The 17,894-nt window shown below is 30.8% G+C and overlaps 1 protein-coding gene across 1 annotated transcript in view; it reads left to right on the top strand.

The window, feature by feature from the left end:
* The window catches only part of ChAT (Choline acetyltransferase), a gene marked incomplete at its 5' end in the record, with an annotated part of 51,028 nt that overhangs the window by 24,888 nt on the left and 8,246 nt on the right, over nt 1-17,894 (top strand). The window contains 2 exons of the mRNA XM_090102179.1: nt 9,644-9,723; nt 9,860-10,051. Coding sequence (XP_089958305.1) covers nt 9,644-9,723; nt 9,860-10,051 — 272 coding nt within the window. The remainder of the gene's footprint in view (nt 1-9,643; nt 9,724-9,859; nt 10,052-17,894) is intronic.

The raw sequence follows: 17,894 nt of genomic DNA on the forward strand, positions 1-17,894 counted from the left end.
AGGTGCGTCTTTAAAACGCTTAAATTATTAAATTTCATGCGTTATGTGAATATGATTCAAATGATACACATTATTTTCATTCCATATATTTTGCACTAACAAGAGCTTTTTTTATTATAAATTGATTGAATTATTTGACTAGATACTTTCATATTAAGCATGGAACGAATTTATAATTTCTAGAAGGATAGGCCGCACCTAGGACGCAATGGTTCCCAACAATGCCCGTAAATTTTCCATGTCCTTAGAAAAAGGTTCAGAACATAATTATTATGGAAGAGCCTATAAATGTAATAAAGGTTAGCAAATTGGAGAATATAAAGCCTTGATCACTTGACCCTTAACCAGAGATAAAAATAACGTACTTTTGTCCTTTCCGGACTAATTTTGGAGCAAAATGTGCGCTGTAGTGTGAAAATCTTTACCCAATTATGTTAAACCTATTCATTATTATTAAACAGGTTTTTAACACACTGAATAATTGATAGTTACAGGTTCGTTCTATCTCATTATAATTTTATAAGAGCAACTCAATTATTACTTTAATTGCTACATAAACTAATAAACGTATTGTAATATAAACTTATGATAAAATAAATATAATCATACTATATTAAATTAAATTATGACGTGTCTAGCATAAATCGTATCAACTATAGATATAATATTTCGAAGTAAGCTAAATTAATCAAATAATATATTAATAATTACGTGTTATTCATATAATCATTAATCTTTCTAATAATATAGTTCACTTCGACAATCGATTATCAACTTCATCGTATGCTAAATACCTCGTATACATTACTGTGTACATATTTATATATCTTATCATTGAACTATATAAAAACGTTAACACTTAGAAAATGTAGCAAACACATTGTAGATTGCTTACCGTTATGAAATGCGTGAAAATTCAACAATGAATTGTATTTAGTGTCTAAATTAAACAACCAATGATATATTAAAATAATGTTTAATTTCGTTAAATAGACATTTTGATATAAAATAAGAAATATTTCAATGTAGCTGCTAGTTATATGAATTATGATTAAATATTCTAGTGACTGTAACTGTATTATAAGTAGAGGTTTATTTTTAAAACTTTAAGTATTAGAAATTTCGATGTTTATCGGCTAAAGCTTGTAATTTCGCTCGCTAAATGTTCTGTACTCGATTAAGCGTGTATCTAGCCGTTTGGAACTAAATCAACAATGTTGAGAACCACTGGTATATTTATTCAATAGTCAAAAGTTATTTGATTATCAAGCAAATATAATTTTACATTTGATTGGTCCCTTTTCAAGCTAATTTAGGTAATAAAAACATAATAGACCATTCAAATTTTATGTTAAAAGTAAATTTAAAATAAAATTGTTTAAAGACGATTTACATTCGTGTTAAAGATGGCAAAAATATATTCAGCGGTTCTCAACATGTGGTAGGTTGTACTCTTTAGTGTTAGATGAAATAATAACCGAATATTATAAATCTATATTATAGTTGTATGTAATGTGGTCAAATTTAATTCAGTGATCGAATAAACTTGTTACACCAAGCCAATGTTTTTTCTTACTCAAAAAGTAACCAACTTCAACGTCACGCGTCCCAGTGAAGTGATAAATTTTGAAATATCTTTATAACATGGACGAATGTTTAATCAAAGGCTTCAAAAACGATGGGAGGTCCATAAATACAGGATTATAGTATTTAAGACGTAATATTGAATATATCCAGAAACATATTTTATCATACTTTTATATAGGTAGTTTTTCTATTTGTAGGTAGATAATACGTGAGAAAATAATAATGAAATATGTTGCTAACTAAATGCTGATAAATAAAAATTCAAAATAGAGATGCTTTCAATAAGTTCATAACACATATACCTACAAAAAGCAATTTAAATAAAATAACTCCCTAAGCCGGCATTCCGGTAGATTAACCCCAATATCCTTTACAACTTTTAATATATGCTGGACCCATCCTGATAAAACTTTCGCCTGCAGCATAAATTTAAGTTCGACAAACTTTTGCACTTCTCCAGTTGTTCGTTAAGCTAAGTTCGATATTTTATCTCAAAACACGGAAAGTCAAAGTTTTATTCTTTCTGTTACCAACTTATATAAAAAGACCTTTAAGACTTATGTAAAGAAACCTTATATCAACCTTTCTAGTTTCATCTTATGATTTAATAAGAGATTTTGTGGTTTTTAATGTAGGTTTAGTTTTCCCTGTAAGTTTTTGGTTGTTCTTTTAGGGAAATGTAATAAATATTTACTGCTAAAGAAACTTTTTAACAATCATTTATTGCTAGCTTACTGTTCGCAACTTTGCACGCATGTTCTTCACGTTATCGTGCTAGTCTTACATAATTAATTAGTTTATTTACTTTTTGACAAGTCTTTTTTATTTACATTTAACGGAACCAACACCCGATTATTTAGTGTGATGTTAAGAAACATCAACGGACGACTTACAAAAATCTTAAATAAATTCACATATTACTTATTCATTCAAAATCCATATTAACCAATTGTTTCTTACTGAAGATATTTTATTTAATATCTTCGTTACCTATTGAAACACAGAAGCAAGTCGTCTACTTATGAGATATTTTTCGAACAATTATGCCATCCATTTGCAAAATGCGTCAAAGCTATGCAAATCGACCAATTAGGAAAGAGATCGATTCGGTACTTTATAACGGGAGAGTGAGCTTTATTTCGCAATAGTTAAAGTCTAATTATCCGTGTATTAACGCTCGGTGAGATATAAATTGCATGTCATTGAAAAGCAAACTGTAATTCTCTGGATATAAGTACATTTTTGTTTTTAATGTAAATTAATGTAATTGCAAAATAAATTGGATCTTAATAGGTGTGTATTAAAATATATATTTGAATGTAGGCGGTATAAATGAAGCTAGCAATTAGTCGAATTAAAGGGAATGTTTGTGTAGGTCTTTATATTTTTGTTTTATGGGCCATTCGACGGTAAATAATGTAAACAAAATAAATTCTAGATTACACAAAAGTAATGTAAAACTTAATTTACTATAAATATAATTCAGAGAGCTTGGTTGATAGGAAGATATTCTATAAAATTATTGTTTATTGTAGCTCAAATAAATTCAGTTTTAGACATCAATTTCACTGGCCCGATTAAGAATTAAATTATCAACAAGAAATAGATTAATTTGTTTTTTTTCTTACTGGCTTAAAACCCTAATTCTTATTACTTTTTTCAAGTACAAAGATATTTGCCAATTATAATCTTCTTACATTGCTCGGTTTATGTGTCAAAGAAGTCCTCTGTAAATAAAGTTTGTCCCTCCGAACCTCTCGATCCTCTTTATACTGAAGTGCCGTAGCTTTTGCTATTTGTTTGTTTTATTGGTTTACTGTGTATGGGATCAAATGGTACATTTTCTATTGATATCATTTGACTTTAATATAATTCGATTGCAAGTATATTTTAGTACCTGTATTCATAATGTTTGCGAAAGAATACCGTATATTATCGTATAAATTTTCTTGTTAGAAAATATATGGAACTCTTTATTCATGCAAAACGAGAATTTAACACATAATAAGATTTATACAAAAACATAATATAGACATCGACATGAACAATCATACTTTCGTACACTCTTTAAATGAAATAAACTTGAAATTTGACAATAATTTGAAGAAGCCTTATATAAAAAAGAAATTATTATTTATGTTTTTATCTTCCTAATATTTTTCTAGTTCAAGTGAGATCGTTAGCATACCTCTCTAGCAGCACTTAATTGCTTCATTCGACATGATTCCCTAAAAAATACAAAAACCCTTCGTCCCTTTAAAGCGAAGGGGTGAATCGAGGCATGAAAATTTAACAAGCACGCCCGCCGACTGCCCTCGCCCCAAAACGTGGCTTTAATACCAATTTATTTTAAGCTGTGTAAAGGCCGTGATAGACAACTGGGCAAGCGTTAAGAAATTATTTGAATGGATGTGAGAAAATCCAGCTTTAACGCACCTTTTTTGAACAAAAGTTTATTCAATTTTACAAAACAAAGATGGAATAAATTGAAAAGATATATAGGTAGAGGAATCCCGAATCATAAATCTTTTCTAGAGCCAGGCGAGATTGAATTCAAAATAGTGCCAGAACTAAATTTCGTAGGCTCGTAGCATTTCGCTACGTCGTCATAGATTGGTACCTAAACGTCGTTATGAACTCTTTATGAATCTCTTTAATTATACAGTGTAGTATTACATACACATGTATTACTACACAGAAGTTTTTATACGGTTTGTTCTCTTTTTATTTACCATTGCTTTTATCTACGCACTCTACTATATTACTTCTATTCTATAAATTGTGTTTTTAATCCTATGTTATACATTGCAATATTCGGTATTGAGCAATGTTTATACTATCTATATTATTTTAAAACCTCTATAATACGATTTATCTTCCCATCTCCCGAGAGATTTGCTGCTCTTGCTTCAAGATGGGGAAAAGATTGTTCGTGACCTAAATTTATGTGTCTATTTCTATCGTACCTTTTGCGTTATCAAATTGGACATTTTTGAACACACTTATACATATACTAAACTAGCGGTCCGCCTCGGCTTCGCCCGCGGTACCTACATGTTTAAACTATCCTATCTCTCAAGTTGGATCGAAATGCACAGGGTGTGCGAATTTTATTATAATCATTGAGGACAAACATTGTGACACGAGATTTGTATATATTAAAATTATTGTATCTTATGTCAATTCCAGGAAACTTAATCAAAAAGGGAAAATGCGTTATTGATTGGAACTACTCCACTTTTATTCGATAAACTATTCAATGATTTTAAAATACCATTGCGGTATATCCAATACATACCACCGAGTTATACAAAATGAAAATGAAAAATTATTTATTTCAGCAAAAACAATTATTAATTTCAGGTAACAAAACCAATTTAGCAATACCTACATATAAGAATTTGCTGTTGCTTATTATACATTATAATTATTCCTATTTATTAAACAGGAATTATCCAAGTATAAGACAGTGATCATTACTTTTTTTAATTGAAAGACATTACCAGCTCCACGATGCCACGATACACCTTCCTCTGGTATATTCTAGCAGACCATATTTCTACCTGTCTAATAACTACTGACACAAGAACAGGACTACACCCTCTCAACTAACCTCACTCATCAATCAAGCTCAGTTTCGTGGCGTTGCGTGTGAAAATGTCATTAATTTCACCGATACTGTCGTTATTGCGAACAATCCCTAAGTACAGTTTGGTAGAAGTTGCTACTTGTTCACAAATTCGTGAGGACATTCTTGGAAGATATATTATTTATCGTAAAAGTTGAGCAATATGTTTGGCTCTAACATCTATATCTCGACATAATGTCTATTTTTATGGCTTATTATGCAATATTATGCACTGTTGCAGTGCACATTATTAACATAATATTGCAAACAATGTTGTCAATTAAAATAAAAGTAATACGTATACACGATTACAACTCCTTAAATGATAGTGTCTCACAATGTTATGAGTCTTAGAGCGTATACGCACTATGCGGGTAACCGCATTGCGGGTAGCCGTCCGGCTGACCGCAAGCACAATTATGTACGTAATATTCATTTCTATGCGCACTGTGCGGTCTGCGGTAGCCGCATCGCAGTGCGCATGGAAATGAATATTACGTACATAATTGTGCTTGCGGTCAGCCGGACGGCTACCCGCATAGTGCGTATACGCTCTTACATGTCTAAAAAAATTCTGGGTTCATTTGATTATGAAACGACAATAAAATTTGAATACTGTGTATGTTTTGTTTCATATTGCTAACCTACAAGTGATTACCATACTTGCAACATGTAAATAAAATTCGTAGCACCAACATTGTAATATTGTGGCATATCATTATTCATTTTTCGCCTAAATTCATAACTTAAAACCCCTACGATAGCACACCGTAGCACCTGTGAAAGATCAATAGTACACCTGCGTAGTCGGCTCGCGCCTCGCGACCGCTACGAGCGCTACGAAGTGCTACGAAAGCTACTTTTATTACTTTTGGTATAATTATCAGTGCTTTTGGTAAATGTATATTTCAGAAACTAGTAAATCACACTAAAAATGTAAAATTTGTCATTAAGTAAATTATTAGGGCAATATCTAAAATGACGTGAAGTGCAGTGCAGGTGTGTAGGTTGGTATGGTTAACCGATTCTTGTTGAATATTGTTGGTAATGCATATTGCTAGTAGAATTAATAGAAAATATCAATGCCAAGCTATTTCAAAAATTGATTACGTATTGCATTTGGGATCGTAAATATTATTTGTTAGGTACTCCATATTCTACTAACACGGTCAACTACCATACATCGTATTAAAGTTATTGATTTTAATAGTTTTTCTGTAGATCGTCCTGTTAATCCTAGATAAACTATCCAATTAGCCTGATTCCTGAGTACATGTAGTTCGAGATGTATCGATGTAATAAAAACTACGCTATTTTCTAGTTTCTACTCCTTTCTATTTCCATTTATTATTATTCGATATTCACTAGCGTCCAGTTTATTACAGGAAATTGGCCAGCGGGCGAAAATGTGCAGCTGAGCTGGAAAATTTCCAGTAAAACGGTATTACGATACTTTTTATAGTACCTATAGGTGAAAATGTATGCTGCAACTTTTATTATTGTTATTTTGCATGCGTTTGATCGACGCTAACAAATATTTGTATGAAAAATGTTTAGAAGGTCCATATATATCTATTTAAGGTGTAAATCACGTTGGCTTACATCTTATTTATTTACTTACATTAAAGTCATACTGACCCAAACTTACAGTTCCAATATTGAAGGTGTAAGTTACCAGGCAAACATCACCGTCGAGGGGAGACTATCCCCGTGGGAACTAACACGTGTGGGGGGAGGGGGAGGGGGGGAGGGTACCTTTACATACGATGTTATAATGGAAACTTCCACTGTATACCTTTTTCAATTAAGGTTTTAAAGGGGACTTTGTGCTCAATTCGGAAATTGAACATTGTTATAGTAAAATTAGATGTAGAGAAAATGGAAATTTATTTTCATATATACTTACTCATAGGTTTAACGAATGAATTTAATTTAATTTTCCTGTTTTTCGTTAATTCAATTATTGTATAATATAAATATTTAAAGTTTTGTAGCAGTTTCAACTGCGTCTCTATTTCTTGACTCTCTTTTTCTCTATAATTTCAATTACGTTATACTTTTCCATTACCCGTCATAATCTAAAAAGGTTGGTTTTCTATTTAATAGATCCACGTGTAAGTTCTCGATATTGGAAATTAAAAATATGAAAATGTTACCCTTTTCCTGTGGAACGAAGTTAGTACGTAAATAGATTTAGCCCACGTTCATAATCACGGTATGGCTGCCAATTCAATTATCCTGACCTCGGAACGTTAAAAATCGCAAAATATTAATGTTGTTATCAGATATTTTAAAGAGATTATCGATAACCAGGGTCCGTTTAATTTTGTATAAGAATAATGTCGATAGTATTCTTATTCAGTGCTGCTGATTTACATAAGTAATAAAATAATGAACACGTAAATAATGCCATGGCTTAATTAATCTTCCTTTTATTTTTTATAATAAACTAGCGGTCCACCCCGGCTTCACCCGTGGTACATGTTTATGTTTTTTTTCCATAAGAACCATCCTAGTACCAAGGAATATTATAAAAAAATAATTATCAAAATCGGTCCACCCGTTCACGCGTGATGCCGTGACCAAGGAAAACGGGTTTCATTTATATATATATATATATATATATATATATATATATATATATAATAATCTATATTTTAACCCTTTCCTTTAAATTCAAAATGTACTTTCAAATACAAGTTTCCTAACATCATTTCGTATTCCCGTATATAAAGTTCTAGAAGGGAAACGAATTGAATTTATTCAGCTCGTTCGCAGTTAGAACGAAGTTATCTGAGTCTAGTCTTGGCTGCTATTTATCGAGGGACTACAGAGAGCCTTGAACGTGTAATATTGATCCTCTCAATGAAATTGGATCAAATCTTAAGCTTTAATGGAAAACAAGCTTATTAAAGTATCAAAGTATTTTCTCTGCTTTTTAGTTCAATTTTATCTTTGATACGATAATACGTTGCTGATGGGTACTCTTTAGTAATGTTTTATTTAAATATTTTCATTATTTATTCCAGGTAAAGCTCTTAATGTGACTATATTTTAGCAATCTATATTATGTATAATACTATATAGGTACTTAATAGAAAAGGCAGTTCTTTCTTCTTAAAGGTTGGAGGGATGTATGAACTATGATTGTTACTAATTTACTACTAGCACGCTTTTAGTTTTGATTTACCTACTTATACGCAGGGGTAAATGTAATTTTAAAGATGTAATTTACTTATACGAGTAGAACATAATTGAGTTCGGCTACTTTTATCCAGATACCACGTACAAAACCGTTATCAAGAGTTAGATAACTTTATATTAACCATATAAAACCTATCTCTTAAATTCAATAGCGAATGTAATAAAGGTACAAATGGCGCGTTAGATCACATCCCGGGCAATTCCCCGGCACGTATTGGGGCCATTCATCTGCCCCCTCTAATCAGCTCTAATTAATTTACCTTGGACGTGTTCCGTTGAAGGAATGCGAATGAAGGTTTTTGAGATTAATCTTCTAATTGGTTAGTTTTTCTTAACAACAGTTTTAAGAAATAAGTTTATTGATTACTAGAGGTCCGCCCCGGCTTCGCCCGTAGTACATATTATTATTTCGCAATAAAATGTCCTTTCTCGGGTATCAAAATATCTCCATACCAAATTTCATGCAAATTGGTTCAGTAGTTTAGGCGTGATTGAGTAACAGACAGACAGACAGAGTTACTTTCGCATTTATAATATTAGTATGGATTATAAAAATTGTAAATAATAATCATCATGTAAAGCATGCATTTTTACTTTTACTATGTTGAGATCATAAAGTTTTGTAAAATATTTATAGAGAAGAATTTTGTTTTCAGTTATTTTTGTAATTTTTTTTTTCTTTATCAAATAAAAAAAATCAATGTTATGCAGTTTTTCGTAAATTGTGCACTATATTGCACGGATTCATTTTATATAGTAAATTTACATATTGATATAAATGCAATCAATCAACCAATCAGACAAATCTATCCCGGCAAACAGTCCAGATGCAATCCTCGGCAGGATATTGCCTCTTTGCCTCAACCCCTTCACTGTGTTTGTTTGGGATAATTGACATTGGGTGCTTTTATACATATTGGTTTAAAGTATAGATAACACCTTTTGATAATTTGATATGAGTCAAGGTGTTTCGAAAATTGTTATTGTAGATTTTATTAGACCTTAGAGCGGGCTTATTGATAAATGAGAGGAGGCTTTACTTGTAATTTAAAAAAACATTGAAACTAACACAGTTTTATCTAAGAAAGATACATTTTACTTTTATTATAGTACAGTCCTTATTTAGAAATGGTTTATTTTTGGGTTTTCGTTATTTTCTGTAAAATGTTAGTCTGAATTATAAAGCAAGTTATTTTTAATTTATAAGAATTGCTATTGTTTCAGGATGGGGAGAATCACTGCTCTCCTTTCCGAAGAAATGGCTCAGTACGCAGATGTCTGGGGCGGAGGACGACGAGTTCCAAGTATGTCTATAATTACGTTTATTAATTAAAATTATATACTTTAATAGGTTAAGTATAGGTAGTACCTATTTTTAATTTATCTTTTTATTTATTTTAAGACGTTTCTATACTTAAATCAATCTTCTTCACCCGCTAGTGCGTCCAAGTAGCCAAGCTTCCAGTACCAGAGCTGCAGGCCACCATCGACACATACCTGGACTTCGCGTCCGTGATCGTGAGCCCCCAACAGCTGGAGACCACGAGGGACCTGGCCAAGAAGTTTATGGAGGACGTGGGTCCGAAGCTGCAGAACATACTGCTGCAGCGGCAGAAGGACAAGATTAATTGGGTAAGTAGATGAGAGAATTATACTAGTAATAGTAGATAGAATAAACAGTTTTATTTTTATCTGTATGTTATGGGAGGAAAGTTTTGAGTTTCTTAAACAATTAAAAAAAATACGTTCGAGGTGAAATTATGTTGTTAATATACAATATACATTGTGTATATATAGTTTGTAATGCACCACCACCATAAATGTAATCCTTCTAAATTTTCGGGTTGTCTGGCAGAAATCGCTTACAGCGATAAGACCGCCCTCTGTACATGTTATTACTTGTATGGCTCTTAGTTTATAATCCTGTATTAAGTGTGCAATAAAGTATTTTTCATTCATTCATTCATTGTGTACACCTAATTACTTTTGGTAAGTGTGTAGATGCATTTTAATAAGTTGTCTGACTCAACTACAAATAGATCAAAGCTAAAAAATAAATAACTTATCACACTTAGTGGCAAAGCACTGAAAATGTTATAGAAATTCCAATAATTTATGATATCTTTTCGATACCATCGTTAAATTATAAATCGTCTAATATTACATCACGCCAAACGATAAAAACGCTCTCAACGTAAATTTGCATTCAGAGCACTCCTCCGTTCCTTATCAAGCGTATAACGAAGTTTCCCTCCAATAACTCAAAACAATTACATTACACGCTGTGTTTTCAAATAACAAAAATGGCAAACAAACGGAACTTTGCTTAAAATGTGCTCAACAAGAATAATTGCTATATGCTTGATATATCTTGTTTCGTATATTTACGCTAGCAGAGAAAATAGTGACAGTGATCGGGTGCACTTATTGAAAATTTTACAAACGATAGATGCAGCAAAAAATGATGAACATTTGTATAATGTGACAATAAATTTATTAAAAACTCTGTGTTTTTGCATGAACGAAACATTAGCGAAGAAAATGTACTCCGAAGACAGCTCGAATTTATTGAATTCAGAAACAACTGATCGTAACAACGATTTCTATGAAAAAATATTCAATATTACGTGTGTTCAACTGCAGCATCAACTGTATAAAGGAATCAACATAACAGATGTTCAAGAGTCAATTAATAAAACAGTTAATGAAATGGAGGTTGAAAACGCTTCAGGAAAGTATTTTGATGGTGATATAGAAAAAATATTATACGAAACATTAATAGAAAGCAAACATTTACACGAGTACTCTATTCATAAATACAGTTTGTTGAGAAGGAAGATATTCTTAGAGGACAAACCACAACACAATGTTATTGTAATATTTACACTTAAAGCCGAAAATAAACCGCAAGATATGGCGATAGATGATAAAGAACTCAAAAATATTATTCACAGCAATAATTCTATATCAATTGATGTAATTGATACAAAATATGAGAAACCATTCCAAGAACGTGATGGTAAAGAAATATCTAAATCGATAAATGAATGCAATCTTTATTCTATTTATAATTTCTTAGCATCCCATAACATAAGAAATAAAACACACGTTTTTAAATTGATACGAAAATTGAATACAATTAAAATTTATATGGATGTTACTACCGATCAGATTCATAATGATGTAACGACTATCTGCTGTAAAAATGATTTACTTTTACCATCATGTGAAAACCGAGTACTAAAGGCTGTTGATAAAATACATTTTAAAGAGAAACATGAAACTTATAAGGATACAGTATTGAAAATAAAGTCTTTAATACAAATGTTTAAGAATAAAAGCAAAAGTACGGAATACTTTGACATTGATATGAACAATTGTGGTGAAATCGGTGTTGACCTGCTAATTAATAATACTGCGGGAAATAAAAATATTTTAAATACAACGGCGGATATCGAAACATACATACCTGAAACAACACCCATTAGAAAATCTATGTTGGATAATTTTAAGAACAAGTTCAGAACAACATTTGAAAATACAATTAGCGTCGATGTTAGTACTGTAAAATATGTAAAAAATTATTCAACGAATGATACTAATAATGCCTTTAAAATAATTAACAGTGGAGTTAATCAATTGGATATATTGAAGAATCCATCACACATACAGTTTGAATTAACCGAGAGCAAGCTGTTTAATACGACCACTACTAAAATAGATATTACAAATGAGATTAAGCCTCATTTACAAAGTGAATCTAATCGTCATCATATAACAGCACCATCAAATTACAAAACAATATCAATAATTCAGACTACGACCAACACTCATGATATTAATATTTCCGCTAAAGACGAAAATACTTTTAGAAAAATAGATGCAGAAACCCATGGAATTAATAAAAATAACAGAATAACGTCCAAATTTAACACTGCATCAGGTACTGAAACAGTTACACAAATATTTAAACTGCCTCATGAAAGATCGTCGCGAGATTATGACAAAATTAGTAAAACAGATCCTATAAGTATACGAGATGCGACAACAAAAAATATTCCGATTGCATTAAATCATAATTCGTTGCAAAATAAAACGAAATTACCTGAGTTCTATTCAAACAAGAGATTTATACGTGGAGAAAACATAATTGCAGAAACAACCAATGTTACTATAACAAATACAACTGAAAATAATGCATACTATCAAACCAAGACTGAAAACGATTTATCTGTTACATACGTTGGTGATATTTCACTCCATAATAATACCAAAAGTAATGATACCATGAATATAAGTGAACATTCAGTGCTATTTCTAAAAAATGTCACCAAAGCGTCCTTTACTTACAATAAGAATGGGAAAACAACGTTCATGGAAAATAATATTATCGTGCCTTCTTCGACGGATATTATAGATTCACTATCATCCTTTTACGGCGAAGAAATAACAAATCCTATTCATGTAAAGAAGATCAAAGAAATAAATCAAACTGAGTCATATTTACAAAATGAATCTGAACATCCAAAAAACCAAAGTTCCAGGAAAAGTCATAATATGTCGAACGTGTTAGAAAATACAATATATTATGAAACCACAGCGAGAAATAGTTTATCTGAATTGTCGTTACTATATACCCCTAAGTATAATATTATTACACCCAATAAAATGTATAATATCACACATCCAACGACCAAATCCGAAAACTCAAATCTATTATCAAGTGCTATTTATCCAATTACTAAAATAAAAAATTTGGACAAAAGAAAAGGGATTATTATAAAATCAAATGAAACTTCTAGTGTGTCGTTAAACAACGTGACCATTAACGTAACAACTGATAAGCAACATGTGACCAAGTTTTTCAAAGCTGAGAAAGATTTTGACACTACTTTTAAACAAAATTTCAAACAAGCGGTAGACCCATTTGACAATAAAAGAATAATAAATCCTACTCATGTTATTCCGAATTTAATAAATGATGTAATCAGCTCATTTCTGGATACTACACCAATCAATATTGAAAAGGATGATGTATTAAGTACCAATCAGTATATAAAGTTTTATGGTAGCAACATCACAGAACGTATTCTATTAACTAAAAACGATATAACTGATGTTCCAGTCGAAAAAATTAGGACTAATACGAGCAATACAAAAAATAATCAAACGAAATTGAAAGATATTGTGGATGAATATCTGCAAATATGGACACCCGTACACAATCGAATAACAACAGAAGAAAGTTTGTCTGGCCCACCATTACAATTTAATGAAATTATAGAATCAACGCATATGACTGAAAATACAGAAAATTTAAACTCAAATAGTAAGCCTATTAATAATACATCGAACATAATAGAAAATTATATAAATAATCCATCCCCTAAAAATACCAATCCACCTACCTTACCATTACAATTTACTTCAGAGTATCCTATTTCAACCAAATCCTCAAATTATCATGTAACACCTGAATCACAAGGATTGAAGTATTCAAGCGCTATTTCATCTGTTAACTTTATAACTAAAATTAGTAAATTGAACGAAACAATACCATTAGATTTACACATTGATAACACAGACAAAAACAATGAAAACGTTGATGATACTTTAAATTTTGAGGCAACATATACGACGTCATTTAACTCTAATAAGGTAACGCAAACAGCACATATTGCCATAAATGGAGAAAATCAAAATAAGTTTTATTTAAATGATATAGCAAGGAATATAACCACAGATGCATTTCAATTAAATTTATCTAACTCATCTCAACATCCAGACTCCATTTTGAAAGGGAACGCATTAGTTGGTGCAACGATAAAAATAAATGAAAATAATGAAGAAACGATAACAACTGAAACTTTACCGCTTAATTTGAATAATATTACAGAAAAAAGTGATGAGCAAACAAAAGCTATCCGAATTGATAATCATTTAACATCACCGTTAATCTCGAAAATATCACAGTACAACGATTCAACGAAACCTACAATTGTTAATAGAGATTTTGAAAATACTGAAACGGTTCATAATTTCACAACGAAAAGAAATAAAATATTAAATGAAAATAATTCACAACAAACAATTATAACAACGAATAGAGTGGAAACATCGTCATATAACTCTCCCGAAACACTTGATTGGAAAATATCTCCCAACATTATCAGTCCAATTATGAAAATTAATGAATTCAATAAAATAATGAAAGATACTAAAACAAGTGTAATTAAAAATATAAATGTTAAGAAATTGAAAAACAAGGACTGTAATACTAAAATACAAGATACATTTAATGAAAATACAACCAATTCTATGCGTGGTATTATGGATGAAGAAAGTTATCAAACTGAATCGCATTACAAGAAGAATAAATTAGATGTAAATAATTCAGATTCATTAAAAAGCGGTGTTAACAAATCAGAGATATTAAAAAGTGTTTTCTATAAAACTAGTACCGAAATGAATTATTTACAAAATATAACTGCTGAGCGTATTGCTTTCCCAATTGATGAAAAAATAGATAATACATCAATTAACACAATCAATATTCAATACACAGAGCGCTTTACTAGTCCAATTACGATGACAACCGATTCGAGTATAAGAATCGAAGATACGAAGAGAGAAAACTTAACTGAATATCAAAATGTTACGAAAAAAGTATGTTATAATAAATACGATCAAGAAATAAATTTTGTGAAAAATAATACCCATGTAAAGATTGCCTCGAAATATCCAAAATTAATGTATCCTGCAATAGAAAACAAAAATAAACATACAAGAATTAATAAAACAAGTTATCGAGGTGTTAATGAAGTTTATAAATTTTTAAACAAAAATAATACAATGGAATTAGAACGATTGGGAGAGAAGGAAACTAAAAACTCCACAAATATCATCGCTAAATTCGAAGTAAAAACAGAATTAAATACAAACTCTACCAACAAAAACTTATTGAATAAAAATTCTAACAGCCACATATTGAATGAAAATTTAAAACACAATGCTAATAACATGAAAAAGTCATCTTTTAAAAACATATCGAAGTATTCAAATAATACAACTACTACTGAAGAATCTCAAATATTGCTTCCACTTAATCTAATTAATAATTCTACTATTGGATCATTGGTAAGAATTAATAATATGTCCAATTCAATTATATCATCGAAAACAACATTATCTATGAAACAAACAACTATAACCTTGAATGAACCAAGCTTGATGAATCGTCAAATAAGTCAATCCTCAACAACTGCCGGCATTGATAAACAAATTTTAAGTCACCAAGTACCAAGAAATAAATATGTTTCTGAAATTAATGTCAGCCAAGACAAAAATAAGACTGATTTTGAGACAGATACTCCATTTACTGGGGAATTATTGTCTAAATATAATGCCACATTGGACCAAACAAACGCTCCTCAAAATAAATTAGTCAATAGGTCCAACAAAGGAATTAGTTTCATATTAAGCACCCTGAAGCAGTCAGACAAAAACAGTAACTATCCTAAATTAGATAGAGAAAACACTGCTACCTTTAAATATCAATCAACGGAGCCAATTTTGAAAACATTGAATAAATTAAAAGATGGTCGAAGAGTTACTAATATACTTGACTCTAAGAATAGAATTGAAACTAATGTTACGAAAGCAAGTACCACCACCAAGCAAGCAACAACTTTTCATAATCACTCAATAACGGAGACTATTGTATTTAATCCAAATTCAACATCTCTACCACAGCATCAGAATGCTAAGAACTATACGACGAATAATTACTTAGATTTCATTTTAAACAAAAAGGTCAATAGAACATCGGGCATGCATCAAGTCCGAATCATTGATTTTATTAATAGTCAAGATAAAATATTGATTTCAAAAACGACAAAAGCATTCAATGCCAGTAGCACTTCTTCTGCTATGAAAAGTCTTGATGACTTGACTGCAAATATTTCAACATTTATAGAGACCACTCATGCTTTGAATAGTCCTCAAAATAGAGATAAAGTATTTTCAAAAACAAATCAAACGAATGCCACTATTGTAGGCACGCCTACCATTCCAGAAAACAGCACAAGAGAACACATTCTCAAAATGGGAACATTAGTCACAAAACTTAACAATAAAAGTGAATTTAAAGTCTTTACTGAGTCTATTTCGTCACTCAAATCACTTTCAAAGCTTAAACACAATAATAAATCAAAACAAAGAAGTAAATTACCTATGGCTACGTCACTCAAGAATAAAATTATGAAGCATGTGTCGACGGTAGATTTAGCCACTACTAAATCAATAACTAAGAATGACGTTAAAAGAACCAACATCAAAGATTTCGATTTAAATAAGCCTGTAGAAAATATAACAACTTTTAAAGTAGAAATAATACCATCAAATTTTATATCCAGTAATACCTCTGAACTAGGCTCACAGATTTTTGATAGAAGAAAATCAACGTCACCTTTTGTATTATCTCATATAACCGACTATCTGCCTAAAACTACCCACGAGAATAATTTTTCAGAAAAGACAACCCAACAAATATCACTAACCAGGCGAAAAAAATATCCACTTGAAATATATTCGCAAAATCATCAGATCATTAGATCACAATCGCCAACAATTACAACAAAATATGTGCCCAGGACAAAAGTTTCAACAAAATCATTTCATCGTACTCCAGCAACAGAATTTTCAATTACAAAAACAACACATTTTAGCAAGTCCAACATTATAATAGAAAAACCGAAATCAACCACTGATACAAACATAAGAACAACACTAGACTCTTCTTTATCTACTTCTACCTTAAAGCCGAGTGTACTTTTGGCAACTGATGAACGAGGAATATTACCTTCTACGGTACAATATGAAACATATAAAGTCACACCCAACTTCGAGGCAATGAAGAAGTATGACTTTACAAAAACTACGATGGAATACAATGGCAATTTTGAACATCTAAATACGTTTAACGTGACACTTGATAAAGCTATAAAAACCCATAGCGATCAAGAAAAATTATCAAATAAAAGTACGACTATTGGCTTGAAAGAATTTAAGAATCCAAATAATGGAAATCTTTCTACAAGTAAATTCGTTATCAAAACAAGCAAATTTATTAAATCGTTACTTTTAAATAATATTCATGATACTACAACCCCCGTCCAAAACACAACCGGACTATTTGCAGATTTCAAGTTACATGAAACGTTAGCAAATATTTTTCAAAGAACTAAAACAACACATACAAATTGTACGAAAATATATAACGCCATTTTGTTAAACAAGTATCATATTAGTATTCCGATAATTATTGCCAGCTATAGAGATATGAAATTATGCAATTGGACAAACACTTTAACAAATTTTGGCGTTATGGAAACAGGATCGAAAAGTTCAGATGCTACTCCAAATCTCCGGTCAGAATTAAATACAGACAGTATGGTGTCTAGTACCGAAAATGTGT

Source organism: Colias eurytheme, chromosome 5 (assembly GCF_061535395.1).
Source record: "Colias eurytheme isolate Ceu_HAF_F1 chromosome 5, ilColEury1 Martin Lab GWU primary, whole genome shotgun sequence".
In the NCBI taxonomy this organism is placed as follows: Eukaryota; Metazoa; Arthropoda; class Insecta; order Lepidoptera; family Pieridae; genus Colias; species Colias eurytheme.